Below are 19,230 nucleotides of genomic sequence, written 5' to 3'. Positions count from 1 at the left end.
CAGAGTGAAAGAGAGAGAGATCTTATACATGCTGGAGGATGCACCTTGGTACCCTAACACCCACCTTCCTGTCATGTCAGTCGAAGGTGCAGACTGAAGGGAGGGCAAACTTGCAAGTACTTTGGGGCAGGAACCTTGAATTGTTTGCATATCTGGTGCTTCTTGCAGAGGGTCCGAGGTGCTTCCGCAGTAGTGAAGGCCCATCACTAGGATGTCTCTCTTACTTCAGTAGAAATAATAATGATATAGGTTTTTAAACATGAAGGAGGTGAGGACAGGAGGAAACAAAAAGCCCATTTAGAAGTTAAGTAGCAATGTTTGGGATGGAAATTCTCTCCCCAGTGCCAGAACTTGTGGCCCTTTCCATGGGGAAGGTCCAGCACAAAACTGCTTTAAAACCAAGCAGCAAGAGTTGGAGGAGAGTGCGCCGTAGGGCAGTGGTTGCCAGACAGTAGACCAGGGACCTTTGGCAGTGCACAAGGCTGTTGTGAGAAGTCTACAGCTGCTCCATGGATCATGCTGGACCCTGTGTCCCTTTATGGACTTGTCCATTAAAAGCCTGATGGGAAGATGCGTGGTTATCCATGAGAAATTGTGCAGGCTAGCAGTAGTCTTGTTGGCCGCAAAAAGCTTGAGAACCACTGCTCAAGGGACCCTTCGTATGGGGGGGAAGGTTGGTGGGCACACTACTGCCTTGATAGTGGTTCTGCAGCTCTAACTTTTGAGATTCAATTGTGTGCTGTAAGGCAGAAATGGGATGGTGGGGCCATTAGAGAGCTTTGCCCGCCATCCCCTGACGGTCCACTAGCTGTGCCCATCTAGCGTGTTTACACCCAGCAGCCCTAAGCACTAGTTCCTGCCCCTCTCAGATGTGAAAGTCAGGTTTCACGGATGGGATGTAGGCACTCTCCTGACCCTTATTTAAGCTCAGTGGGCATCCCAGAGTGAGTATTGGGTGGCAGTGAGGAGCCCTGGCCCAGCAGAGAGGATGTGGCCAGCCTCCTTCTTTTGATACCTCCAGTTAGCAGAGCTGTGATGTGACTGCAGCAAGGAAGGATGCAGCTGTGGGGCCGCAGGTTAGGAGGTGACAGGCGGGGCGTGCAGCCCCTCACTGCTCCTGTTTATGGAGTACTTGTTTGCGACGGCCCGGAAGAAGATTATGTGCACACCTTCCTTGCTTCTCCTAGCCGGGGATCTGACAGGCATGGCAAAAGGAGAAACAGGAGCCACTCACGAGGCTCTGTGGTGCAGTGGGAAGTCATGAAAACCAAGTGTACTGCTGAAATGACTGTATCTGGGGGTGAGGGGAGATCTAGGTGTTCCCCAATGCCCACTGATGCTGGTTTTCCCACTGGGACCATCTCATAGTCACAGCACTAGCTGTCAGCCCAGCCCTTGGAGGCAAGCTCTCCATGCTACATAAAACCAGAGGGGGCTTCCCAGCTGCTCAGCAGGAGTGAGGATGGAGTCAAAATGACCTTCTCCTCCCTGGGTAAGGGGCAGCTTGTTAATAGGACAATGGCCCTGCTACAGCACAGGCTGCAGCGCTGCTGTGGACAGCAGCCTCCCTCTCTCAGGCTGCCAAGCCAGCAGCTTTCACCAAACTTACCTCCTAATTATTATGTTTTTAAGGCTCCATTATTTGCACAGAGGAAAGAGATGAAGTGCACAGGAGGTGCCATTAAGCAATGTCTGGGTGTCACAGGCGCTGGGCTTCATTATGCCAATCTGAGAAGGAGATGCATAGATTGGGAGGAGTGGTTTCTCCTCTGCTGAGATCCTAGGTAGTAACTTTCTACAGTGGCTCTAGGATGGTCTAGACAGGTCGTGCTGCCAGGAGCAGGTGATCCCTTGAGGTCCTGAGGATGAGGAGAGTTTTGGTGCCCAGAACACCCTGTGGTCCCTACTTGTGTCCTGACATCCCACTACCATGGGGACAGTAGACAGCAGGCAGTGCCTGCCTAGCGTGAGCTAAATCCCTAGCCCTGCTGGGTTGGTGATGCATAGGGGTTACGACAAGTCTGTGAGTGAACTCGTTATCCAGCAGCCGTTGGAGACTTGGATCCTTATTGAGCTTAGCGATCAGGAATGAAGGCACAGACTCTGCCGTGAATCCACAAAACCAGCCCAGTCCTGACGTGCAGGCAAGGCTCAGATCTGGAGTAGTTGGGATGCTGCACGTTAGGACTGAGAAGCTTTGGGGAACAGAGCAAGGCTACAGGATAGGATTGAGATGCTTTGGCAAATCAGTGGTATGGGACCTCAGCGGGCACTGACGGTTGTGTTTAAGGCATGGGGGTGTGAGTGGATCAGAGCTGAGGGCTGTGGCCGGGTGTGGCAGCATGCCCCTTGCTTTGCATGGTTTGTGGCTTTGGGACATTCTTTAAGCCCTTCGCGTCCATGAGCAGAAAGATTATGAGTTTAAGAAAAGAATTAAACCCCAGCCTCTTTCCCTGCTGTGTCTCGCTGGCTGTATGTAGCCATGTGAATGCCAGGCTCCATTAGATACATTTTTCCCCTCCGCCTGTCTGCTTAGACGATGCCTTGTTAGTACTGTATACACGAACCCGAGCCTGGAGAGCATAAATCAGGATGGCTGAAAATTCCCTGCAGTCAATTTTTCCTTTGCCTCTTCAGTACCATAAGGAAATGTTCATTTAATTATAGACATCAGGGGTTGAAATAACTACATTAAGCCCTTGAGGGGAAGCTGCAGGCGACAGGCTGCATATCAGAGCACGGACAAGTTTTCCCTCTGCTTAAATCGGGAAGCTGCTCCCGCATATTTGAGTAAATTAGCAACTGGGAACCACAAAGCCGGCCAGACCCAGGAGCAGGGAGAAGGTGCCCAGAGTCCAGCCGCCAGCAACTGTTTGAATTTGCTTCCAGGCCTCGTTGGTTAGTTCCCCACGTAATCCCCAAAGAACGGAGGCAGGCACCAGTGCAGCCGGCACAGTCGTGGTGGAGGCGCAGCAAACGCACGTGCTGGCTTGTGTCTGGGGCCAGGCATGCTGGCAAGGCATTACACTCTGCCAGAGCTAGGATCAGCCCCACCTGCTTAACCCTGAAGATCATTAGCAGGATTTGGACTGGGTTTCCTTGCTGAGGCAGGCGGGGGTTGCTCTTTTGGTTCTGAGAGCCAGTTTAGGGAACTTTCTCTACGTGACAAGTGCCACTGAGCCTGCCTAGCTCATTACCGTACCGTTTTCCTCTGCGATGTATCGCAGCACTGTTAAGTCCTGTCCGTAAGTGGTTCCCCCCCCACAGTATGTTGAACCTTTAAATGTGTCCAAGTCTTTTAGCCCACCTAAGAAATATGACTAGGTTGTGACTGTCTCTTGGCTGGAGACTGATTTGCAGTTGTCTCCTTTTGTAAATGTTGGTCAAGGTCAAAGGTCCTTTTAGGTCTGGCTTGTGCAGTTAAAGCCTACCAGTTTCTGTGGCCAGTGGCATACAAAATCCTGCCTCCAGAGCTGTAGGGAGGTACCTTAACCGCTCTGCTAGCCTGTCCCACATAAATATTAGTGCAGATGCCCAAAACCAGAGCAACATTTAGTGGAGAGTGGTCCTAAAAGGCCCTGTCTGCGGAGGGACTGGAATGGAGGTAGCCATTGTGGGACTGTGGGCAAATCAGTTTAAATGGCACGTGGCTGAGCTGTGCTGACTGGTCTCCAGCACACTTTGGCTGTCGTGTCTTTGTGTGGCGTGTCAGGAAGCTCTGGCTCCACCATCGTTGTGTGGTGTGGAGAGGAGGCGATAATGTGCTGCTTTTTGGTTTCTCTGGAAACTTCAGATGTCTCAAAATGTGGCACAGTGAACAGAAAGAGCAGGAAAGAGAGGCAAGAGGGGGGAGAGAGGTTTTTTCCAGGTGAGCACTGAAGCAGTCCTGCGGCAGAAGGACGTGTGAGCCTTTTCCAGATGGGGAAGGACCGAGGGGAAGCCTTCAGGGCAGATGGCTTGAGGGCTGCTACTAAGGGAAAGGAAAGAACATGGAGGGGAGGAGGGAGTTTCCTAGAAACGGAGCAGATCCTTCTGCCCAGGACTGAAGGGATCGGGGTGAGTGTGGGGAGGGGACAAGCTGGGTTTGAGGGTGAAGGGGATGGGCTGACTATTCTGTATGTGTGAGGAGGCGCCAAGGGCATGAATGGCCTTGTTAGCACTGGGATCCTTTTTGCTGGCCGCCTGCTGCGTTCTTGACCTTTTCTGATCGGGCCAGCGCTGATTCTTCAGAGGTGCTGTTCAGTACACAGGAGGCTGAGGTTTGTAAAGGGCTGGAGGTGCTCAGCCTCATGGATGATCAGGCCCAAGTGCACGCGAGGTTCTCTGCTGGGGCTCTGATGTGCAAAGGGGAGGCACCTTCCAGCAGTGCCTGAGCATGGAGCACGCATGCACCTGGGTCCTGTCCTGCCCCCTCCTCTCAAACCCCAGTGGAACAACTCTTTGCTGTGCATTGCTTGGCTCAGTGCTGTGCGACACCCTCCCAGCACTGCAAGCCTACTTCAGCATAGCCGAGCTCCAGGGAAGAGAAGGAGCAGAGTGGTACAGATTTACCATTTCCCATGTGTAGCTTCCCTGAACAGATCTAACCCAAGGCCCTGTGTATCCACATCTTGTCCAGTCTTCTCCAGGCAGTGCAGAAACCCTGGCTGCTGTACATCACCGGGTATTAACCTAACAGGTGTCCTTGACACCCCCACGTCCCCTACATGCACATCCCTGGGATCTCCTGCTGGCCCAGAAAATATCCTTTGTCCCAGCAGTGTTGGTTACAAAAAGACCCTTGTCATTCCTCAGCCTGGGCCAGAAGAAGGCTGACTGTCTGGCTGTGTTTTCCGAAGCGACCCGCTTTGCCAAGCATCCTGTTCCTGTGCTCAAAATGTTCCACTCCTCTATGAGGCATACCGGCAAGGTGGGAGGGGACATGATAGAAAGGGGGAGCTTGCCTCTTAGAGGGAAGGACTAGAGGCAAAGGGTCTGTAACACTGAGCAGGTGTCAGAGTAACTCTGCCTGGGATGTGCACCTCATGGGCAGGCATTTCTGTGGTGGGACTGATGAGACATCAGAGAGAAGCATTTGAGAGCAATCCCTCAGCTGAAGAATGTCAGATTCTCCTCTTCTTCCTGCACCATCTGTGGTGAGGGATCTTTTTTCTAGACCTGTTTCATTCTGCTTTGAGAACAGAGATAATAGTGGAGCGGGGACAATAGCCGCTTGTCATCGTCCTGGTTGTAGGATTAATGCAGGATCTGTTTTTCTCCTTTGCTTTCCTTGGTGCCCTGACCCCAGGCCCCTTTCCTTTCTGCCTTGTTCCTCAAGACTGCCGGGTGTTTTTGGAGCCAGGGGGAGGGGGTTACTCCTGGTAGATGCCTCCCTCAGCCAGCCATTGTGCCCTCATCCTAACTGATTATCACTATGTGACCCTTCCCTGACCCAGCTACCCAAGGAAATAATGTTGGCTGGACAAACCCCTGGACCACAACTGGAGTAAGCTCAAAATGGAAGCTGGATGGTAACAGGATGGCACGGGACATTTGGGCTGGAGGGCTTGTTTTACCAGCTCCCTTGACTGGGTCTTGGTTGCCCTCTTGCTTGCAAGGGACAACATGGGGGACTTTAATAGCCACTGATGCTTACTTTGAGTCCAGTTGAGTCATTGCACAGGCTTTGCCAGTCAGAGGGGAAGAGGTTGAAAGGGGGTTCCCTGCTTCTGTGGAAAGGGGAGGCCTCACGAGGGGAAAAAACTAGGCACTAGTGTTGGTTCAGCAGGGGCAGGGGCACTCTTCCCCTTCAGTTGGTGCTGATCCTGCTTCTTGGCAATGTGGGAGGAGGCATCTATGTATCAGGTCGGAGGTATGTCACACTGAGGTGTTCTCTGAGAGCACAGGTGCTCTCCTTATGATCATAGCCAGTTTCCAAGTTAGGTAGTTGCATTCTTCCTCCCCAAAATCCCTCCCATAATTTCACCTGGATGTACAAGGGTCTCATTTCTTCTTCTAGTTCCTGTCCTAGCTGAATCCTGAGTGCATTTCAGTCTGCCACGTTACACCCCAGAGATGGTCACACTACAGCAGTGGATGAAATGATCCTTGGTGGACTGCTTTGTAAAGTGCTTTGGAATGAATCCCTTGCAGTGGTGCCAGATGCATGAACTTCTTATTCTGGGTGTTGCAGTGCTCTTCTTGCCAGCTGGCTCAGTCCATGTCCTACGCTACCAGAGTTCATGCCCAAGGGAATCGCTCCCTCTACCAGCTGAAACCTGCTCCCGCTCCGGGAGACTGAGCACTGAGTCATGCCAAGAGCTCTGGGGGGCAGTGACTCGAACTGGCAGATTCCCCTCATGTCAGTCCTCCCGACTGCCTTATTCTGTGGTCCTGGAAAGTCAGCACTGCACTTTGTGGGTCATAGCCCCGTCTCCCTCTATACAGTCACTTGGAGAAGGGACTTTAAATAGATTGGAGATAATTAATGTCACCTTTCCTGGTGCCTCTGAATCAGGGGCAGGTTGAAGGGCTCAAGAGCTTGCATCCAGCTCGCTGACTTAGCCTGATGATTTAGCTAGCTCTCGGCCATCTCATCTGTTCCCCGCCTTCCTCATCCAGCAGTTTCCTCTCCTAACTCCTCTTGCCTTGTCTTCCTCCTTCCCTTATCTTCTTTCTCTGCTTCTTCCCCTGCTTCCTCCCCCTCAGCTTTTCTCCTGTGCCTGGAGGAGGGAAGGAGGTGTGTGTGTGTGTGTGTGTGTGTGTGTGTGTGTGTGTACGTGCACACACGTGTGTGTAATGTGTGGAGGGAGGGGGCGTTTTGCCCCATGGTGCTCCAGTTTTTTCCTGACGAGCTGGCCGTACTCTTCAGCCCTCAGAGATTTGATTTCTTCAGGTTCCCCAGACGTGCTCCAAAAATAGAAACCAGACACAAATGTCCCATTGAAGCAGCTGGCGAGTCCTGGCGCAGCTTCCTATATTCTGCCTTTTACAGCTGGGGGGTTGGTTTATTTGCTCAAATATCTTCTTCTATCAGGTGATCTGTATTTACTGTACTGTGGCAGAAGAAGGACAGCAAGCAGAGTCCTTTGATTTCCAACCTCCACCCCACTTCCCTTCTCAAAAAGAGTCCACTTGAAGAAGCAGCCCTGGGGGCGAGAGGTGCAGCTGCCTGCGCTCACTGTGTGGTAGTGCCAGGGACTGCCCAGGACTTGGGGCAGTGGAGAACGAGGCGGTGTGCGAGTGGCAGAGCTGGCACTAGAGCCCAGAGGCCCTGATTCTCTTTCCTAACCGCTGTGCAGCATGGCTACTGAAGGGACCTCCCTGCTGTGGGTCTGGGGTTTGTATCCTTTTGCCTTTCCAGGAGGATAAAGCTGCCACTTGATAGCCTCTCACCTGAAGTTGCACAAAATCTCAATCCCATGGACCTTTTTCATTAGCAAGTCCCTTTTTCATGCGAGACATCATAATTCTGCCTCGTGCTGAGGCTGGCAGAGCATCCCAGGGAACAAGATCCTTGGGGTTTTAAGTGGGGTAGCCGGTTCAGTGTTCAGCAAGGGTAAACACATTGCCTAGAACTGAGCCCCTGCCCCTCCCGGCTCCTCTTCGTCCTCTTCCCACACCTTTTGTACTCAGATCACTCACTCCACTTCATACACTGCTCTGTGCTTGACCTTTCACAGCATCCGATGAAGTGGACTCGAGTTCATGAAATCTTGTGCTCTCCATATATATCTTATTTAGTTAGTCTGTAAGGTGTATATCTACCCTGCCTTCTGCCTGACTTCAGACTAACTTCAGACTATTGAGGTTAAGCCAGTAGTCTGTGGCAGAGCTGAGAATTGTGTCCTGATTGAATGAATCTCAGCCTAGTACTTTGCTCCCTCTTCCTAAGTCCTGATAAGGCCAATGTTGCTACAGATGCACCATTTGTTAGCGAGAAGCTGGTGCAGTACAAGAGGGCAACTTTTTAATGAGGCACTTTTTAATGAGGTCCCACCAAAATGGGTGCTATGTCTTTGGAGTGCAATGGCTAACTAACTACCGCTCATTAGCTCTACTACCACCCAAGATCATTAAGTGTTGGGTGGCCAGCTCTGGACTGTGTAGGACAACCCTAGGATGTGACAGTTAGAAACGGGTCTGGGTTACACTGGGACAGAATTGGTAGCAAGGGCATTGATCCTTACTTTGACTGTCCTTGATAGCTGCTAATGCCCCTTCCAGAAAGGGTCATGCCTGACCTGGTGCCAGATCTATCTGGGGAAGGGCCTGGGTTCCTACCCTGTCCAACATGAGTGTGCCCACCGTTTGCTTTCTTGAGGAGCAGGGGCCTGGAAACTTGGCATCATGACGTGGGGTCCCAAGACTGGAAAAAATGAGGACAATTATTTCTAATGGCTGTAACCACCTAGTAGGGAAGGACTAAGAGACTGTCTGTTTCCATGTTTAAAGTGACTTCTCTTCCGTGGCAAAAGGAAAGGTGGAGGGATAGAAACCCGGCACTCCAAAGACATAGCCATTTTGGTGGGACCCCGTTAAAAAGTGCCTCATTAAAAAGTTGCCCTCTTGTACTGCACCAGCTTCTTGCTGTGTCTGTAGCAACATTGGCCTTACCAGGACTTAGGAAGAGGAAGCAAAGCAAAGTAGAAGTGAAGCACTAGGCTGAGATTCCCTCAATCAGGGCACAATTCTCAGCTCTGCCACAGACTAGTGGCTTGACCTCAAGCTCATTGCTGATTTTCTCTGTGCCTGTTACCACTTCTGGGTAACTGGAAAGATAATGCTCCCATTCCCCCACCCTTTGGCTGCCTTGTCCGTATAAGAAATTTAGAAAATGAATATTTATCTGCCCCTGGCTGCCTGTCATGTGGCCCCCAATGGCTTGCCAAAACTCAGTAAGCGGCTCTCCGCCCAAAGTAATTGCCTGCCCCTGGTGTAGATGGTGAGCCCTTCAGGGCAGGAGCTGCATATTGGTTTAGGGCTTGGTGCAATGTGGCAGGACCCTCCTTCACAAGTCCTGCATCAGTGGCAGTTCTTGCCTGAAGACAGAGAAGTCTCTGCCGTGGCTGGGTCACTTTAAACTCTCTTACTTAGGGCAAGGGGAGCGCAGAAGCAGGGATGGAGCCGCACATTGTGGAGTCCTGACCCATCAGGATCTGCGCTGCATCCAGGCTCCTCTGTGTCATCCCCAGTGACTGACTCAGCCATGTGCAATCAGCACACGGTGAGCTTGGCCGTCCTTGGGGAAGCCCAGGGATGTGTCTCGGTTGGCTGCATTCTGCTGCAGTATCTCCCCTTCCCATGAGGCTTGGCTGCTGTCAAAGTTTCTTTTCACATATCTGCACTGGGATGAGCTGATCTTGTCTCCGACCAACAGAGCAAAATTGGCATTGAGCAGTCCTGTGGGGCTGGGATGGGGGAAGTCAAATGTTTCTTAAAATGGGCAAAATACAGGAATGGGCCAAAATAGGCATGAACCTTGAGAAATGTAGCTCTTTCTTTCCAAGTTTCCCAGAACATATTTAGCAGCCGGAGACAGTGGCCTCTGTCTTGTAGTCTGATGGCGGGGCTGGGGGGAGGGAGAACAGGTGACTCCTGGCTTCTGTTACTTGCTCTGTATGAAGTCAGACAAGTTTCCAGTGTTTCTGGGAGCTCCTTGAATCAAAGTAAGGAGACTCCTTATTCTGAGCTGTATTGATCACCCCTGTACTATACATGTATTTTCAAAACACTGGCTAAAGGCCCCACATCCTGACCCCAGATGCACTGGGCTCAGAAGATGGTTTCTTGGAAAAGGACCAGTGTCATCTTGGTTGTTCTAGAGACAATTCTCCATTAGTGGTGCTTAACCCCTTCCTGGGGCTCTTTTTGAGGATGAAATAATCAGTTGTATGTACAGTGCTTAGAACAAGAACATCACAATAGATGGGTTGTGTATTATACTTAAGAGAGCAAAAGAAAAGGTGACAGGAGCCAGTAGTGGGGTTTGTTCTTTTAACCTAAATCCAAGAGCTCCTTGGTCCCTACTCAGTACGTCCTACAAACACTTAATCTCTACTCTTATAGTGAATGTCAAACAGCTGTCCAGTCCCCAGGCATTTCAAAGCAGAGCACCATCAATCCTGTTAATGGGGGAAAAAAGTCCTCAATTCCCATTCCACCTGGGAAGGCCTGTCCCTTTTTAGAGAAATGTAGGTCTGGAAGAGCTGTGCAAAGCTTATGTGGGTGTGTTGAATTGTATGTGCAACTTGTCCTAGGAGCCACATAATCAAACTGGATAAAAAAACCGCTGATTTAAAACAAATTAAAGATTTTCATTAAAAACATTTTTCTCTGTAAAAAAGAAAAAAAAATGTACATTTGAAACCATGTTGACCTCTACTGAGGCCTGGCTTGCTAACAGCTTCAAGGATCATTCAGATCAAATTAAAAACTGTATTCAAACCTTACATGTTAGCTGGCAAAGCTTTAAAAAAAGGCAGGCTGCAGAACTGGTAGACGTCACTGGCTAAACACACACATCCCAAGTTTGTAGACGCGCTAAAACAGCTTCTAACAGCCATAGCCTCTTGAGTTATCGAGTCCAGTCCCCTGCAATCACGTCACACAAAGCTATCCGTAAATGTACTAATCTTAAAAACAAGTTAGGCACTTGTCCTCTGGTAATCCTGTTGGAAGGTTGTTCCAGAACTTTACTGCTATGATGATTAGAAACCTGTAATTTCTAGCCTAAATTTATTCCGAGATAATTTATACCCCTATTCTTCTGTCAACATTTTATTTTTAGCTCTGCTCCCTGTCTGTTCTTTACTCCCCTTTTGTATTTATAGACAATCTTCTCCCCTCTCTGCCTTCATTTTATTAGCCTAAACAAGCAAAGCTCTTTTGTCATTTCATAATATGGGTTCTCCATTCCCATGATCACCTTTGTAACCCTTCTCTGAATCCATTCCAGTTTGAATTAATCTTTTTTGATCATGGATGATTACAACTATGAGCATGCCATCTGAGGTCTGTCCAAGGCCTTGAAATACCTCGTCAGATGCATCCAAGGGTTGTATTTGCCTTATTCACAGCTGCAGCACATTGGCGTCTGATAGTCCTTCTCTAATTGACTAATGCTTCCAGGCCTTTCTCCACCTCTGCCCATTCCAACTGATAAGTTTCCATCTTACATAGCAGATATGCTTGTTATTAGTTCCCAAGTGCACAACTCTGTACTTTGTAGTATTAAATTTAATCCTGTTTCTATTACTCTGGTTCTGAAGGTCACCCAGTTCTTCCTGATCCTCCTCTTTATTGACAATGCCTCCCAATTTTGTGTGATCAGCACATTTCAGTACCACACTGGTATTTTTTTAGATCACTAATGAAAATATTAAATAAGACTAGTTCCATGGGTACTCTTGAAGAGATCCATTAGTAAATTCTTTCCAGTACAGCATGTAGTTATTGCCCCTAAATCCAGTTCCTAATAAAAGTGACATGGAAAAGGCTGAGATCTTCTAGTTCTAAAATGCTGAAGATGGCAGTGCTCAGGAACTATCAGTCCAATTCACTAACTATAGATAATACATATTTTGTTTAATAAATCAGGTAGCTTTAAATGCAAAATATATTTTGATAAACTTATATTTCATGTATCCAGCAGGCTTGAAGGAGTTATATTTAGCTCATAAAAAAATGAAAATGAAAAAGCTGTTTTTGTGCATGTTAGTTCAATTTCAGTGTACCTCCAAGTGCTGTTTGACACCAGTCACAATTTAAAAAATCATCATCTTTACCTAATAAATTCACCATTTTTAACATAAAACCCATGAACCTTAAGCATATAATTGCTTAAATCAATGTGTATAGATTATAGTATATCTTTCTGGTTAACCAAAAGTACAAATTAAGTGTAAAGCTTATATTTAGTTACAGGTAACATGTTTTAATAGTTACCAACCAATGAGAAAACAGGTTTTCTTTAGGACTATAATATAAATTCACGTGCAAAACAAGTTTAATTTGCTTTGATTTGCTTGCTGATGTAAAGTGTGATTAAAATTGTTGATTTAAATCACTTTGATTTAAATCAATCCATCTTTATTTATAATACAGTTTAGATCTAGAGTTCTAAGCTAAAATGCTAGCTCCATTTAAATTAATGAAAAAAGTTCAGTGGAATTTTAAAATTCCATCTTTCCCTAAAAGGTATTCAAGAAGATGGATTTTGCAGTAAATGTCAGCTTGCAGGACAGAATAGCCCATTCTTTATTTAGTGGTTGACAGCATGCTACATACCCTACTGATGAATGAAAGAGCTGTGCTCTCTGCCCCAAAGAGCTCACAATTTATTGGTGGTTGGGTTGTAGCACAACAGGCTACAAGCAATTGCCATGGTGAGAGGGGGGCTGAGCATTACAAAACGCAGAATTGCTGTGTCTTTTTCCTGAAGGGAAGCCACACACCAATGCATGTGTGAATTTTCTCATACATGCACACAGAAAAAAATAATAATCTCTGTCTCTCCCAACCCACTACATCATACAACATTACAGCCTAATCAGAAGACTGCATGAAGTCCCTTCAGAATTTTAAGGGAATTATTAAAGGTGCCAGGACTGCAGGTTTACATTTGAATTGGGATTTTTGTGCCTAATAAAGGACAGGTAGCAGCTTACTTTTTGGTCAGGTCCAGGTTGTGCAATCAGTGAATGTGCAGTACTGTCACTGTTTTTGAGTCAGGATGGGTTAATGGTCTAAGTCCCAAGTTGGCTATGTCTGGAACCATTGATCCCACTCCCAGCGAGATCAACTCAGCCCTTCATCCTACAGATACAGGAGCCAAGTATATGTAGTTCATTGTGCAAGAGGCTTTGGAAAATCCAGTACACCGAGCTCCAATGTACATAACATAGACAAAGGCACCTTCACCTAGTAGCAAGAGCCTGGGTTTTGCTTTGAGACCTTTGGATAAAATGTTCCCTTCCCATTCTTGACAGTTGTGGAACCATTTCCCCTGGAGCAGTTGAACTTCAGAGGTCCTGGGAAGCCCTTTAAAATGGAAGATGCTATGGTCTGGTATAGGTGTTAGCTGGAGAACAGATAGCACTGAGGGAACAACCTAATTAGTTATTTCCAATCAGTCTAGTTCTTGGACAATGCCACATGCTACACTTAAGGCCTTCATTAGCCTCTCTTCAAATCCACTGTCTCAAGGAAAACGGAGTTGTACTTTTTTATCCCTCCTTTTCTGCTTATTTGTTATTCAGTGTGACTTTAAGTTAAAAAGGAACACAATGGCTCCTAGCATGCCAGGTTCCTAATGAGCTAAGAGCGTTGAGTGTGTCTATTGAAAACAGCAGCTGTATCCTCAGGCACCTTGTGTCTGATAACCCGAGAGGAGCTCAATCCTCAGCCGGCACAAATCAGTACCACCCCGTGGAAAGTCATGCAGTGGCTAGGGGTATGCTGCTGTAGCTGCACAGCGTCTGGTAGAGCAACCCCTGTTGACATCAGCCAAGTCTGGAATTAAACATGTTTCTACTTAAGGGGTTTTTTTTGTATATGGTGATTTTACTTTGTAGGTAATAGCACCCTCAGCTGCCGAGATTACATGGATGTTCTGGGTTGGAAGGAGGCAAGCCACAGGCCTGTTGGTCAGACAGGGGTCCTGTTGTTGCAGGGGGGGTAATGGGACTTGTATGTAGCTGAGAGCTCAAGTAACTCTTTTGGTCAGTTCTTGCAATTTGCTTCTCCCTCTCCTATTCTGACATGGGTCTCCTGTCATTGCAGGGACCTTGTGTATCTGCCTTGTTTCATCAGAGGAGTCCGCCTCTGAGGGTCTCACCTCAACATCCCTGGTGGAGTTTGCAATGATGTCCCATTTGGAGCCTCTGGATTCCAATGAGCAAACCAGCCCGGAGACTGTGGAGCCTGAGCTGGTCCCCAGCGCCCTGCATGCCTCCCCGGGATCAGGCTTTGCCAGTGAAGAGAACGAAGAGTCCAAGATCTTGCAGCCCCCCCAGTACTTCTGGGAAGATGGGGGAGAGCTCAATGATTCCAGCTTGGACCTGGGACCAGCCACAGGTAGGTTATTGTTATCTTTTCTTCCTTCCTTGGGGAAAGGGATGGGGAATCTCTGTTCTCCTGTGACACAACTCTTGCTGAGAAGAGCTGAGATTAACGGTTAACTCTCTTTCCTCACCTTGGCACCTGAAGTGTCCCCAGTGAACCCTGAGAGCAGAGCTTTAAAAACCCAACTACTGTTAAGTTGTCTTATTCCTGAGCGAATTAGGAAGTTCCATGAGCCAAGGAAAGGATCACCTTCATCTCTTTCTCATTCACCTTGCCCTTCTTTTCTCTTATTATTCCTCTCTTCCCACCCCCCTTCTTCCTTTTTCCTTCCTTTCTGATATAAACTGAGTAAGCAAGAACTGGAGGTCTTGGCAAAAGTCTTAAGGATCCAGGTAGGCCTAGATTTGAAGCCTGCCAGTTGGACTCCAAAGGGCAAACTCTGAGTTCCTTAACCCTTGATTTCCGTGGAAACGCGGTCTGTGTAAAGACAGCAGGATCTGGCTGCCCCGTCCATTCAGCTGACATAGCCAACTTCATTGTGGTCAGCCTAGTAGGGAATATGGGATAAAATGCAAGAGGTCTCTCATTGCAGGTGGATGCCCTGTCCACACCTTACTTCCTTTAGAGATTTTCAGGCATGGGTATTGCTCCCCCTTCTTTCCCTCCCAGACTATCCCTCATGCTCAGACATGCTGCATCTGAATTGAGTTTTCTCTCTGTTGATTTTACAGCATCAGTGTATAACTCTCTTGCCTCTGTTTGTCTATGTAAATATGGCTTTGCTATAGTCCTCTCTTGCATTGCCTTCCTGAGATCCAGCAGATGACTTTGTTTTTAAGGTGCCCTCTGGGAAAGGGGTGGGATGGGATGGGTTGGGAGGAGTGTTTGTAGCCTTCCTTTCATTTGTGAGCTTACCTGGCACAATCCTGCTCTACATTCCAGGCTGATACAGGGAGACTGGTTTCAACTCCACCCCATCTCCCCCTCTACCACATCAATATCTCTATTTCTTTCTCAGCAGGTCTGATTGAGGTCTGGAATCTGAAAGCAGAAATCTTTCCAATCTTATCTTCATGCTGGTTCCTCTGACCTTAAAAAGGCCTGTGCTCCTACTGGGCTGACAGCTGAGCCAGCAGTAGCTGCTAATTTACACTGTGCTGCAATACTCTCACATGCAGTCCCTGTTTTACAGTCTAGAAGAGTGTGTTGAAGCGTCTTCAGGCAAGGGCCTCATTATTTTAGGACTTCAAAGCACCATGCTCATGAAGTGCCATACACACATCCTAGTCATAGTCACGGACTTCCTTTTCTACGTCATAAGTTGTACGTGCATGCACCCTTGATGCACACATTGCACAGACCCTTCCCACATGCTTGTGTTCAAGGTGAGAGACCCAGATATTTATGCTCTCACAAGCTTTCACCTTTTGTGTATACATAGGCTCAGCCCAGTACATTGTTGTCATGCTTGAAAACATTTTCCCACGTGTTCTAAGCACACCGTCACCAGTTCATGCCCCCTCAAAACAATACATGCATACCTGTATTCAAAGAATCTCATATATTTACACATTAACAGCAGTGCACAGAGAACCAAAAGCAACCTTATCACATGTACACACATGTACCCAGCTCTTGACACTTTTAAGAACAGCTCACATATTCCCCCTCTTGTACATACGTACGCGCATGCTCATGTACTCTCAGACTGCTTCTCTCCCTCTTTCTCTTGTCCTTTACCCACACCCATCCTTATCAGCTCACCACAGTAGGGCCACTGCTGTCACTGGGAGCGTGCCCTTTGATAGCATTATAGAACCTCACTTAATACAACTCCTTGAATTATTTAATGGCTTGGGAGCTCATTTCTATTTAAAACGCCATTAGAAACCAAGAGTGTGTCCTTTTACCAAAAAACAAAAACAAAAAGAGGATACAGTAATAGTATTCTGGAATTGGGCAGCTTTCTCCTGTCACATAAGGCCTGTGCATAACATATATAGACACACAATATAAGTATGTGATATACATGCCACATGTGTGATGGATGGAAAGGCTAGACATTTTTAAATCTGTAGGTCCAGATGCCCTCCACCTAAGGGTGTTGAGGGAACTGGCAGGGGTCATCGCGGAGCCCTTGGCCCAGCTGTATGAGCATTCGTGGTCATCTGGCCAGGTGCCGGGGGATTGGAAACTGGCTAATGTGGTCCCAATTTTCAAGAAAGGGAGGAAGGAGGACCCAAGTAACTATAAGCCTGTAAGCCTCACCTTGGTGCTCTGGAAGATCTTGGAGAGAATCATCAAGGAGCACATCTGTGGGGGGAAGCAGGGGAGAGCATGCTTGGGGCAATCAGCATGGGTTGATCAAAGGCAGGTCCTGCCTGACCAGCTTGATTGCCTTTTATGACCAAGTAACTAGATCCATGGATGATGGTGGATGTAGTCTTTCTAGACTTTAAGAAGGCCTTTGACACTGTCTCTCACCCCATCCTCATCAATAAATTAAGCGACTGTGGCATTGATGCCTGCACAGTTGGATGGGTAGAAAATTGGCTGATGGGGCGCACCCAGAGAGTAGTGGTGGACAGATTGTACTCAGCCTGGCGAGATGTGAGCAGTGGGGTCCCCCAGGGCTCAGTCCTCAGGCCTGCACTGTTTAATATCTTCATCAGCAACTTGGACGAGGGGGTGGAAAGCACGTTGTCCAAGTTTGCTGATGACACTAAGATGTGGGGCAAGGTGGACATACTTGAAGGGGGAGAGAGAGGCTGCAACTAGATTTAGACAGACTACAAAAGTAGGCAGATGAGAATAGGATGGGGTTCAATGTAGACAAATGCAGGGTGATGCACCTTGGGAGAAGGAATCTACAGCATACATACAGGCTGGGGAGTTCCCCTCTTGAAAGCACAGTGGTGGAAAGGGATCTTGGAGTCATTATTGACTCCAAGATGAACATGAGCCGCCAATGCCAGACCGCAGCCAGCAAGGTCTGCCATACCTTGTCATGCATCCAAAGATGCATCTCAAGCCGGTCCAGAGAGGTGATACTGCCCCTCTATGCGACTTTGGTCAGGCTGCAGTTGGAGTACTGCATCCAGTACTGGGCGCCGCACTTCAAGAGGGATGTGGCCAGCCTGGAGCAGGTCCGGAGGAGGGCCACCCACTTGGTGAGAGGGCAGCAGGACAGGCCCTATGAGGAGAGACTGAGGGACCTGAACCTGTTTAGCCTCGGCAAAAGGAGGCTGAGGGGGGACCTGGTGGCTGCCTACAAACTCATCAGGGGAGATCAACAGCAAATCGGTAGAGCCCTTTTCTCCCCAGCACCACCTGGGGTGATGGGTAACAGTGGTAATACGCTGATGGAGAACAGGTTTAGGTTAGAGAACAGAAGGCAATATTTTACAGTTAGGGTGGCCAAAATCTGGAACCAGTTTCCCAGGGAAGTGTTCCTCACCCCTACCTTGGGCAAATTAAAGAGGAGTTTGGATGATCACCTGCCTGGGGGCTTGTGAACCCAGCATTCATTTCTGTCTGTGGCAGGGAGTCTGGCCAGATGATCTGTTCAGGTCCCTCCTGACCCTAGCTACTGTGAAACTATGAAATGTTTACTTCCCCAAATATAGAGTTTCCTCCCCAAACTACAGGGAGCTGAGCTCTGGCATGGGTAGTATTCAGTTCTGCAGCATGGACAGGTCTGAGACCTGTGTCCATCAAGCTAGAATAGGACAGTTAGAAAGGAAGGATTCCTTTTTTTTCAATGGGACAAAGAGCCCTGGCTCCTGTCATTATCAGGTGTAAAGATTTTAGGCCTTGAAATCAGTCTTACTGGGTATAGGCCAAGTTTAGTTATATTTGTTAGCTGTGTCAGTTGCTTCTTTTTCTTCCTCTTCCTTTCTCTGTACATCTGGACTCAGTTCATCCTTTGTGTAGCTTTCTAGGTATAGGGTACAAAAAGTTATCCCAGTACATTTCTCTTAAACTTTAAAGCAAACGTTCTTAATTTTTGTGTTTTTCCTGGAGAATATGGCTTCTAGAGAGTGCAGATTGGTACAATAGGAAGTATTAACGGCACTTATTTGTGTTGGTCAGCATAACTCCGTCTCTGGCTCTCTCTCTCTCATGAATAACACGCTCCTCCTGTCAAGACCTTTATGCCACACCATTGGTTTCATTGGGTGCCTGCCTAAGACCCATCAGGATATGTCTCATTCTAGCTGGGATTTTTAAACAAAAGCTTCTCTTCCCCTCACCCATGCCATAAGTGGGCACTAAAACATCTTTGTTGTCAAGTCTAGTGCTCCTAGGAGACTGTTTTGTTTAACAGATGCCATTTAGAATAATTCCTACTTTCCAAACTGGATCATTTCTACCACAACACTTGATATCATCTATCCAGGTTAAACACAGTTTGTCGGCTCTCCAGTCATGTGTCCTCAGCTCACTGGTAATTACCTTCTCCGAGGAGTTATGTTGTGCTACCTGTCCAAAGGATAGTTGTTTCCTTTTCAGAATGTGACTTTGTAAAATAAGAGGGCATCTGATTTTCTGAAGTGCCCATTCATTTGTTCTCTTTCCTTGGTAAGAGAGACCCTCAGCAGTCTTCAGTAGCAGCATACCTCAAAAGCATCCATCCTGATCTTATCATTTCTCTTCAATGCCCAGACCATAAGTCTCAGTCAAGAATGTTGTGAACCTCGAAAGTCACAGTTTAAGGTCTATGCAGACCCCTCAGTCTTTCCAGATTATGTTCTGCAGGGCTTCACATGCAATGGTCACTCTCTGGCTGTGTCTTCTTCACTGCTTCCTTTTGAAATTTATCATAAATCCCAGATATTCAGATTTGTTGTCTTTTTAATAATTTTCCTATTGATAATTACGTTGTTATTTGGGTCATGCTCATCATTAACCACCATAATCTTTGTCTTCCAAGTAGTGAGTAATAAACATTTCTTGGCACTGACTTCACTTTACTTATTAATGTTCTTACTTCTTCCATGTTCCCACGGATAACTGCAGTATTATCTGCACACTGTAAGTTGGCCATATGAGGCCTCCAAACTTGTTTTCCCCATCAAATTCATATATAGTACTTCTTTCATTATCAGGGGCGTGTATATGTTGAAAAGTTGAGGAGCTAGCAGATATCCCCAGCAAAAACCATGAGCCACATTCAACCGTGTTTTC

General features: G+C 47.5%; 1 protein-coding gene across 1 annotated transcript in view; it reads left to right on the top strand.

Moving 5' to 3' along the window:
* Positions 1–19,230, top strand: part of PODXL2 (podocalyxin like 2) — a 47,332-nt gene that overhangs the window by 2,397 nt on the left and 25,705 nt on the right. Inside the window, exon 2 of the mRNA XM_090022369.1 lies at positions 13,762–14,055. Coding sequence (XP_089878495.1) covers positions 13,762–14,055 — 294 coding nt within the window. The remainder of the gene's footprint in view (positions 1–13,761; positions 14,056–19,230) is intronic.

The sequence above is a fragment of the Crocodylus siamensis genome, chromosome 11 (genome assembly GCF_052110815.1).
Source record: "Crocodylus siamensis isolate JL-2025a chromosome 11, ASM5211081v1, whole genome shotgun sequence".
NCBI classification, from domain to species: domain Eukaryota; kingdom Metazoa; phylum Chordata; order Crocodylia; family Crocodylidae; genus Crocodylus; species Crocodylus siamensis.
The sequence above is the reverse complement of the archived record's forward strand: the minus strand, read 5'-3'. Positions and strand labels throughout refer to the sequence as shown.